The 11018-nt window shown below is 42.1% G+C and overlaps 1 protein-coding gene across 1 annotated transcript; it reads right to left on the reverse strand.

The window, feature by feature from the left end:
- Nucleotides 1-1027: 1027 nt before the first annotated feature.
- On the reverse strand, nucleotides 1028-9812 carry LOC123407561 (L-arabinokinase-like). The gene is made up of 28 exons (XM_045100724.1): nucleotides 9620-9812; nucleotides 9327-9503; nucleotides 9163-9246; nucleotides 8970-9046; nucleotides 8569-8635; nucleotides 8300-8357; nucleotides 8146-8213; nucleotides 8001-8063; nucleotides 7562-7615; nucleotides 7376-7478; nucleotides 7189-7298; nucleotides 6973-7092; nucleotides 6421-6477; nucleotides 5893-6056; nucleotides 5647-5806; nucleotides 4679-4762; nucleotides 4169-4291; nucleotides 3865-3995; nucleotides 3705-3786; nucleotides 3406-3493; nucleotides 3255-3298; nucleotides 3087-3182; nucleotides 2913-2989; nucleotides 2569-2769; nucleotides 2313-2478; nucleotides 1892-1963; nucleotides 1522-1725; nucleotides 1028-1310 (listed from the first exon to the last, which is right to left on the reverse strand). Exons 1-28 carry the CDS (start codon nucleotides 9710-9712, stop codon nucleotides 1182-1184), a joined length of 2952 nt encoding a protein of 983 aa, XP_044956659.1. The 5' UTR covers nucleotides 9713-9812; the 3' UTR covers nucleotides 1028-1181.
- Nucleotides 9813-11018: the final 1206 nt, after the last annotated feature.

The raw sequence follows: 11018 nt of genomic DNA on the forward strand, positions 1-11018 counted from the left end.
ATACAAGCCATGTTAAAATAGAAGACATGTGGAATCTTAAAGTGCACTTTGTAGGCTAAGACCATCTTTATTTAAGCTGTAGCTACAAATTCTCAAATTATATAGCATTTATTTATTTTAGCCCCTAAAAAATTGACACATAAACACGCAATCCATCGTAACGGCCACCAATCGTCTATCCCTAGTTTCCATATTTTTGTACCCAAAACCATATGTTCCCTTGGGATCCACGTTTCGGTTTGATTTGATATCTAACGGAATTTCACCCCAACCTAAATCTTAACCGCGTCTATACTTATTACGTACCTATTCGAGCCCACGAAAGAAGGTTAGGATTGCAACCCGGAATAGCTAATTAGAATTAAGAGCTAATGAAAATGGGATTAGATGCTTTGAGATTAAAGATGCCACATGTCAATCATCCAGCAGGGTCTCACATTATAGTCTCATAGGATTTTTTTTCCAAGTTTGGCTGTTAGATGATCCACCCGGGCGTCTATACCTCCTGTGATGTCAAGACCCTATTCCGAGACATCTGAAGCCCATCTCTGAAGAGCAGGGCAGGTGTGGACACAAAGACACAAAGTGGTTCAGTTAACGGAGGGTCGGGATTGAAGCGGAAGAGACAGGTGAAGCTGGTCTGCACAGACTTTTTTGTCTGTTTGAAATTTGCTTACTTGCCGTTTTGTTTTAACTACTACTACTTTTTCAACAACATGTATTTGCTGTTTCGTTTTAACTATTCACCATCATGTGTTTGCCGACAATGGCATTATCCCGTTTAATAAACTAAGAAAAAAACATTGTGATGTTATTATTCACTCTGCCTAAAAAAACTAGGGGGAAAAACTTATTTTTTGTTCCTGTCCCCATAGAAGATTTAACCTATTTGGTGGCGGTGAATCATAAACCAAGTTTGACTTTCATCTAAAAAAACTACTGTATTTGATTCTTATCTTGTGCTATATATGTATTCCTGGCATGCGCGGCTGAAACACAAATGCCATGGCAACGCAAAGATCTGTGCTACAGAAAACGTGCTCCAGAGAGAGCTTATTATTCACGCTGCAGTCCGACATACACAATGAATTGCTGCTCCCCATGTCCTGTGTTCAATCAATTCAGCAGCCTGACCTCTCAACAAACCTGAGTTCACTGGGCACGAGGGAAAGCCGACCACTTCATTCGAGGATTGTCAACGAGGGACGCCGCCGGCGGATCTTCAGGTAACCAAACTTGCCGGCACCTGGAGACGACCCGTCGAAGACGATCGGTAGGTAGCCCGTGGCCGCCTTGTAGCTTTGCTGAATCTGGAAAATATGCAAGGGCAAAGTCATAATCCCCCCCACACAAAGTAAAAGCAACTATAGCCCAGTGGACCGCACGGTGCATTCCGGAACAGAATCAGACGTACTGCCGAAGTGCGACACAAGGGAGTAAGCACTTGAGGGAACATACTAAATCGATCATACTCCGACACATAGTGAAGCCATCAACATGGTAGTGCATGAACTTAATTACCTCGGCGATTTCTTCAGCGCTTTGGAGGCAATTCTTCCCGATAACACAAACCGAACCACCAGACCCTCCACCCGTAATCTTCGCACCGTACAGATCAGGACCTCCATTTTCCGGCGTCTTTTTGTGCTGCATTTCTTGCACTAGATTAACCAGCCTATCTGTGCCGTCCGAACCAAGCCCGCACGCATTGTAGCTGTAGTGGCACTGCCAAGTGTCAGCAATGGGATGTGAAAACGATGTCAGCACTATGGAACACAGTGAAGGATCAATCCTAAAGTCCAGTGAAACAAAAATATGACACGGAAACATCATTTTTTGTGGACGAAACATACATCGTAACAAATAAATTGGTTAAGTGATTAAAATTCACCTGGTACATAAGTTCTCCAAGGGCTGCCAATTGCTCATCTGTATTAACTGCTGTTAATAGTGCTTTGAATGTCTATATGCCAGAAAAAATAGAAGAATGTCAGCAGTAAAATCAACACAATTATTTAGTTATTGCTTTGTTTCAGTAAAGAACAATAGACCCAAAGTGGTCGGACCCTTCCCCGGACCCTGCGCAAGCGGGAGCTACATGCACCGGGCTGCCCTTTTTGTTTCAGTAAAGAGAAATCAGATGAATGATCATTGATTGGAGAGATTTTAGCTCTTCTCTTCATGATCATTTACACCATTGTGCCACTTATGTTGCTACCAAAAAAAATTGGAACCATTGCCACAACAGCATGCTGGGAAACAGAGAAAAATTCCAAACATAGTGCAGAAAAAAACCGGTGAAAATATCGAACCTCAACTCGGAAGTTCTCATAAATGGGATGTCTAGTAGGCGCTTTCACACTGTAAGATCTTTTTGGATCAATTACTGTTACCATGTCATCGTGGTCTCCATATTTCTCTAAAAATGCATCGCCAGTGATGGTCTCTGGAATATCTTTTGAATAAGCAGCTTCATATCTGAAATTCAGATCTTACTATAAGATACTACTGTACATTCAATGTCCAGAATGATTCATGTTTTTGCGAACTAAGTAAAGAAAGTGTGACCTGTGTGGTGGCAGATTGCACAGATACTCCAGGGAAGCTTCAGACTTCAGTACATCCCTTCCCTTTTCTTTATAATCATCAGACTGAGCAGGGGCATCTGAAGCTGAGGGTACCGATACTAAGTCGGATGCTGCACACTTAATCATCTTTCGTCCCATATAAGTGCCTACCCTTACAGATCCATAATCTCCCCCACCAACACTGTTATCTCAACGTGTCAAAAAGAAAAAACTGTTATCTCAAGACATGACAGAATACTGCAATCAGATACAACGCGCCCAACAACAAAAGTTCGGTCCCATGAGTCCACTAACAGAAAGCTCAGTGAGGAAAATAAAAACTACCTATGTCGTATGCCAGAGTCTAGACCCCAAAATCGAATATGAGTTGGAATGGTAACCAATTCCTTCACTTCTGCAGGCTGCAGCAAAACTGTGATTGAACAATAGAGAAGTAACATGGTTTTGACTGGCGTTAACATAAATGTACTGACTTGTGAAATCTAATAGAGTACTAACCTGGCAGACCATTGCAAGGAGTTTGTTAGCTTCTCCACAGGCAGATGTCATTTGGTCCATGACCCCACATGGAGCTCCAACAACATGATTCTCAACCTGAAAAATCGTAGAACAATAACGCACTTGCCAGATCCTATTCTTACAACCAGACTTTTGTTAAGATCATACCTTTTGACAAAGCAAAGCAAGATCCCTTGGGGTAATGTTTAAACCTGAAGGCAACAAAATAAAATAGAAAACAATTTGGGAGATTCTAATAAGGTTAGTCAAATACTAGATGGCAGGATTAGGGTAAGGTAGCTATGGGCAATCAACAAACCATAGGCAGCTGCAATAGCAGACATCGTGGCAACCTCCACTGATGCAGAAGAAGAAACACCTTTGCCTTCTGGCACAGCAGAAGAAACCTACAGTTTCGGGGCAGAAACTAAATAAGAACTGATTGCATAAAACACATAACATAACCCTTATCATGTGTCCAAGATAAGAAACACGATCAACTAGTATGCCGTTGTGATTTCGCGCAGTCACCTAAATAGAGCATTTAAAATCATTTTTGTTGACAACAAAAATAAACATGCACATTAATGGAGGACAACGAGAAGATTATTTGCTGACCAGAATGTTCATGCTGTCAGTGAACTGCACGCCTAGCTCAGTCATCAATATTAAAATTGTTCCGGAGACATAAGCAGCCCATCTGAGATCGGATATAATTACGAAACATGTGAATATACTCGACCACTCAGAATTTCTGTAGAAAAATAAAGGTACCTACTTTTGTGATGGGTCCTGGCAGAAAAATTCTCTGGCTTTTTCATAGGATACCGGTTTGTCACCATCCATAAAATCTGACAGGTCCATATCAAAAGTTGGTGCACGGCTACTCAATTCAGAGCCAAATGAAACCTGCACATTCACCAGTTTTACCGGAGTTACAACTTGGGCAAAATGGGCATTTTTATCATACAAACAATATACAGTATACCCATGTTCCGCAGATAATAACTAAAGACAATAGTGGTAACTAATCTTGAGAATGAATGATACAAAAAATATTTAAACAATTGAGTAGAACATACAATTTGTACCACAGGTACCACCCCTGCGTTCTCAAGCTGTCTTGCTTGTACATGCTTCCATAGCTTCTGCTTGCTGGGATGGTTTCTTTGAACAGCAACATGGCATGCTTCCCGAAGAGGCATCTACTAATGGCATCAAAATTTTCCATCACAATTCACAGCTAACTAAAATATGACCCGAGGAGAATAATACTGCGTTTATTTCCATAGTTCTATCTAATTATCTGTGATACTGAAGAAAGATCATGACAAGTCAACGGTTTACTGAAAATATAGCATATATGAAGAACGATGGAATTCTAGTTTTTTGCACAGCATATAGAACTTAAAGATGCAGAATCTGAGCAGAAATCATTTTATCACTCTAGAGGGAAAAGTTGCTTGTTTCAGGCACAACAGACGTTAATGGTTGTCAGAGGACTAAAATATTTGTAAGAGTTAATGACCATGATATTATCTAACGTTGAATCAGATACATAACTGTCATTTTTCACCTGTAATTGAGCATACCTGCAAAACAAGACTTCCTGAATAGTCTGCAATGCCACCCATGACATCTAACCGTCCAGGCGCTCTTGCTACATATATTTCCCTCTGCAAAGGAACCGATTAAGAGAAAAATAATTATAGAAAACCAATCATTCGTTGGGCATTTCGAATGACTAACTTCAGGTGTCAACCTAACATAACATACAAACAAGCCAGTAATCCTAGTTACGTGTCAAGTCTCCTCCTATAAAAGCTTGACAAAGTTATGTATATGCATGGATAGAATACAAGTGAACACAGATAAATTTGGGAAAAAGAAAGATCAATGAAAGAAATAGGATTATTGGCAAAACAAAGAGCAACATTACCTGTTTGAACATATGTTGCACCACAAAATTGGTATTTAGTTAACATGGTAGAATTTGTGGTGAACAACGTGAAACCAGAATAATATACGCAAAGTATCTATCTTACAATTTCCCGTCGAGTTGTACTTTATGACAAAACTTGAATCCGGCATGGAAAGTTAGCCCTACATGGCCTGTGCAAACTAAATAGAAATGAGCCATGGCACTGGTTGAACCAAAATAGTATGCAAGGATAATAACTCAGCAAATTCCAAAATGTAACTTCAGAGCTGTTAGAGTACGTGATGGGCCTGGGCCCGTTAGTCTTAGGGTTTGCTTAGGGGTCAAGTAACCTTACTTGGGAGTCAAGTAAACCTCTCTCTATATGGAGAGGAGATGTATCAATCTAATCAGGCAAGAATTAAGAAGGAAAACCCTTTTCCCTCTTGCCCGACCGTGGGAAAGGACCCCCACGGCCGGCTCTCTCGCGCCCTCGCAGCTCTCTCTCTCTCCCGCTCAAACCCTAGCAACCATAACAAGAGCATAGGCAAAAGTTGGTCTATTTATGAACTACAAGAAGATATTATCTGAATGTACAGGTCAGTTCACTAAAATTGACACAAAGGACTGAAAGATTAGTACCTCCCAGTCAAAGAGCACAGATGCAGCAGTTCTTTCTCGGGATTGCACTTCAGAATTCTTCAATTCATTTCCAGTAAGTCCAGATAAGCTCTTCAAAAAGGCCATGGTATCTGTTAATCCTTGTAAGTCCCCATGGAGTATCTCAAAGTCTTCACAACATCTACCAGAACCAAATTTGGTATGTCAGTAAAAGAAATTTATCATTGTAGAACTACAAACGTACGAGAAACACAAGGATAAACTCACGATTCTGCCGTTTTGATATTTTCAGTATTTTCTATGACTGGATGGGCACCAATTTCTGTGCCATTAAGAGAATACCAGTCAGGAATTCCCACATCTTTCCCAGGAGTCCTTTGTAGTTGATATCCTAACACTATTGCATCTTGCAATCGTCTTGCTCCATTAAACTATAAATGCAGATAAAATACGTTGATCAGCTCAGCACTAGAACACTAAAACAGGGTTTCTGAAATGTTGCTTACAACTCTAACATCGTTTATAAAATTAAAAGAGAACAGAAAATATGTGCTCAATAAGTGACGAGTTTACTTGCAACACAGCATAGGTTGTAAAATACGCTACTGGACCTTCCACCATCCCAAGGAAAAAGGTTTTCCATATGAAGCACAGAAACTTGAGAATTCAGGGATGAAGACAGATGCAGTTACATATAATGAGTGGAACAGTGGGATGCAAATATCTCTATCATAGTCACATATAAAAATAGTGTGAAACCCACTGATCAGTCAACACTTGTCCAGAATGACTCACTTTGTCAGAAGCACACTTCTTTCCAACAGCAGTGTCCTGAAGGATCCGAGCAGCCACCTGCATGGACAAGTATTAGCTCATTACAAATATTATGAATTTCAACAATAGAAGCCAGGCAGTTAAACTCTAAGTTCGACAGAAAAAAAGTACATGACTTCTTTATGATATAGTAGATTTAGTGAACTGATAATCTATCTTTTCAAACATATATGAGGATTATGCTGGTACTGTCACAATGATGTACTGCAGCTAATTGTGAATCTTCAAAGGTTCTAATATAATTGACTGCAAGCTGCAACGTGGTATAGCCCAACGGAGTGGCACGTCGTATCTCTGGCTGATGATAAGAGTTCAATTCTCATCAACCACAGGACGGGTGGGTTATTTTTTTGTGGAGATTTTTTAGGATTCAAACCATGACATGTGTGTTGTAAAATTTCAGATGATTTCACTAGACAATTGCCCCTATGGTCTCTAAATACAATTGTCTGCATAAGTGGTTTTTTGTCCTGACAAGCTAGGATGCAGTTATGATATTTGCAGGGAAATTACCTGACCACCATTTGTTGGGCCATCATAGCAAGGTTGAAGGGTGAGAGCACTGAGTAGATATGGTTTCCAGTGCCCAGCAAGGAAATCCCTTCTAATCATCTCAATGCTGCTTTGGTGGTGCTGAAATAAAGTGGGAGAAGGACGTCGAATTAAGGCATTTTCAGCACACTATACTGACTTACCCCAAGAATATTGTGATGGTAAGAAATGTTCAACCTCAAGCAAATTCCGCAGAAATGGCTCCTCGTTAAAATAATCTCTGCGGACAAACACAAATGGTAGTTTGTATGCCAAAGCTTCACTTGCCGTTCCATACCCAATTTTTCCTATAAGAAACTGGAGTGAGTATCTTGGAAGTTTTTTTTAAGTAATACCTAGCATTCAATGTAATGCTGTATTTTACCTAGCATGCAGTCAGATGCAGCCATAACATCTGGTGTGTAAGTATCTTTCTCAAGCTTAACAAAGTTTGGAGGAACCTCTTGAGAATCAGATGCACCACAGACCTTTTATGAAGAGATTACTAAGTTAAGATCAGCAAGAGTGACGGTTTTGTAAAAACAAAACTCCATTGCAGAAAGAAACATACCAAACAGATCCATCCATCAGGCAGCCATTCTTGCTTCAGTTTCCATCCTGCTGGCTGGGGATAATAGTACATTGATAATTTCATTTGATATGTGAGTATGTAAGCACATGACCATTCAATACAGAAGATTGCAGGCTTTCAACAAAGCATGGTACGTGATTATATGAAGAACAATGTTCACACATGCATTTTTGTTGTGATCATCAGTATATAGTGTATTTTAAAGATTTTACTGTTGCAGAAAAATCGTTCAAAATTATGTGTGTATATTAATACGTAATGGTAATACAATTTCAAACAATTGCATGATACTTCAAACTGATTGGTTAGCGTATTTTTTGTTGAATACCCCAAGCACTTCTTAAGTAAGTATGTCTCTGAGGGGGTGTATGTCTTTCCCTTTACCGCAAAAGTAATCAAACATGTCTCTTAAACTCACCTGTCCACCAAAATTAAAAATGACCACCTTAGTGCTCTCCGCAATCCCAAGGTCCTTCCTCACCTAATAGATCAAAAATAATAACTAAAAAACAGAGTGGTGAACAAGCCTGTGGTATATCGTTCTCCAGCAGAAGGACACCAACCTCAGATCTGGATTTGCGCAAACCTCTTACCACTAGAGGCACATCAGTGACATCACGGAAAGCTGGCACTATAGAGTGGAACACTCAGTTCTGATCATTACTGAGAAGTGGGGCACAAATATTCGGAAAAAAAGAAAGACACAATTGCACATACTAGGGCAATATCCAGGTAGTCGAAGTAAGATCTCACAATTGGAATAATCCTCTGCTATCTGTAAATGTTGATGAGATAGTCACGTTGAGTAGGTAAAAGTGCCAAGGAGCATAAGTGTGCAAAAAGGGACAGTGTTAAAAGACAGTGGAAGAGAGTTGGAATATACAACATTGAATCAATCAGGAATTATAAAGGTCAAATTCGAAATTTTGAACACTTTGGAAGGAAAAAAAAGGTAAAATAATGATCTGGAAATAGTAAAAGGGAACCTGCCAAACAATAGATCGGTGATGATACCCAGCTGCCATGATGTATTCTGCATATATGAAGTCCCAACTGCAAATTGCACATGGCGAAATAAAATGCAGAATTTTGAGACATGTGATGCATTTGTTATTCTTAATGCAAGTGCAAGTGGAGATTGTCCAAAGAGTCAATATGCGGTCAGATAACATCATCACACCAGCAGAGCCTAGAAAAAAAAACTCTGCATGATTATGCAGGGCTGAAGATTGCACCTAAAAATACTAAGATGTGGTAACTCCTGAGAAATGCTGATAGGTCTAGCAGGACACCATATAGCATGAGAGGCAAGGTAGAGCAAAATGGTAGTATGCTAACAGTTTCAGGCAATGCAGCAGAAACAGAGTGAGGGAAAACAAAAGCTCGCCTAAAATTCCCAATGCACACCGAGCGTATACCGGCATCTGCGGCCGCCCTGCACGCCACAGGAACAACATCCGAGACCTGTCCCAGAAGCAGCACCACAGCAGAATTCACTTCATACATTGTATCCATGAAACAGAGGAATCAATTTTGACATGGACTGACTTATAGCAGAGAAGAGCAGAGCAGTATAGTACCACTAGGTCTGCCCTGACAGACCGGAGCCACTCCGCCTCCGTCCTCAGGATCGACTCGCGGGGCACCACGGCCGTCTGATGGTACTGCATTTCCGTAATCACACACCCAATCAGCCAGGCGCGGGCCGGTAGCGTAGGAGTGTGAGGAAATTTGGGCGCGGAACCTTCTCGAGGGAGGCGAGGGGGTCGACGGTGAGGGGGTCGGACTGGACGGCGCCGCAGTCGAGGAGGACCTTGCGGACGTGGAGGCCGGGGGAGCGCAGCTCGGCGGTGAAGACGAACTCCGGCACCGCCGTGGACACGTGCACCTCGTGCCCCGCCGCGATCAGGTGCCGCACCACCTGCGAATTGCCACGGCCACCCGCAGAAACAGAGTCAAATTCTCCGGCGAAACGGACGGGTCGGGATCGTGGTGGCCGGAATGGCTGGGGAGGGTAGTGGAGGGGAGGGCGCGCACCTCGATGGCGCGGGTGGCGTGGCCGAAGCCGTGGCCGGTGAGGTAGAAGGCGAAGACCAGGCGACGCTCCGGCGCGCCGTCGGCGGTCGACATTGCCGGTGAATTAGCAGGGAGCTCTGGATCGGGATTTCCTGGGCCGCGTCGGCTGTTGCTTCAAGCGCAACTAATGGGAGCGACCGAGTCCACACTCCACAGCGCGACTACACACAACTTCGCTCTCGACTATACGACCTGTCAACCACTTCAATCAAAATTTACTAGTAGTAGTAGCAGTGCCAGTAATAAATACGGTTAGGCAACTGATGTCCTGTAAATATGTAAATATCAAGCTCTAAGCTTAAATTCATTTGAAATACAGAAAGAAAATATGTATTTATTTGTGGGGATTTTACTTAACTATTTGAAGAGGTGGAGTATTTAACTAACTAAAGATAGTCGGATACATGATCTAAAAAAGGGCAATTGGATGTGTAGTTGGATCCTAAAACTATACGAGACATGTCAGTTTAGTCCTATAACTTTTAAACTGTATTTTTTGGGTCATAAAACTACGTAAGTTTGTTCACCTTAGGTCCTAAGCTTGCACGACCAGCATTGAACCGTCGATTTTTCGCTTGGAGTAGCTTGGATTGTTGCCACATTGACCCAATGGACCCACCAGGTTAACTTATGAAAGATAAATATGCAAGAAAACCCGGTCCCTGGAGTGTTGTCTCACCTCATTCTCACGCCCTTGTCTTCTCCCATGCACAAAATGTCCAGAGGCGACAATACGAAGGCCATCAGTGCCATGATGGGTTGACCTCCACCGAGAAGGGTAGACCAGTCATCACAGCCTCACCCAACAGTAGCAGAACAACATGTCACACAATGTCCAATCGCTACCCGCCCGTGGCTGCTGTTGGGGCTGCATCACTCTTGCCGACCTTTGAGCCGGCTTCGTAGTTTCTGAACACTCCTCCTTGTTGTCCCGCAGCAACGACAATTCCCTACACGTGGGCATGCTCATGCCCAAATAGTAACCTACAGGATCAGTTCTATGGCAAGGGTGTCGAGGCAATGACGATGTTGTGAGAGAAATAGAGGGTGAGTTGGATGGCGCCCTCGATCCAGATTTGCCCGGGATCTCCCTAGCGACGACGCTAAGGGAGAGGGATGTGGTCCTCCATGCCGACTAGCTCATGGTCTCCATTTTTGAGGAAGTAAACACATATAAGGGGTTCATTAGAAAAAATGCACCATGGATGCTGGTCATGGAAGCTCAGGACCTAAGATGAATAAACTTACATAATTTTGGGAGCCAAAACTCCACTTTTGAAGATATAGGACTAAACTGACACACCTCCAATAGTTTTAGGACCCAAAGCTGCAATTTCAAAGTAATAGGACTAAACTGACA

This window comes from Hordeum vulgare, chromosome 7H (genome assembly GCF_904849725.1).
Source record: "Hordeum vulgare subsp. vulgare chromosome 7H, MorexV3_pseudomolecules_assembly, whole genome shotgun sequence".
In the NCBI taxonomy this organism is placed as follows: Eukaryota; Viridiplantae; Streptophyta; class Magnoliopsida; order Poales; family Poaceae; genus Hordeum; species Hordeum vulgare.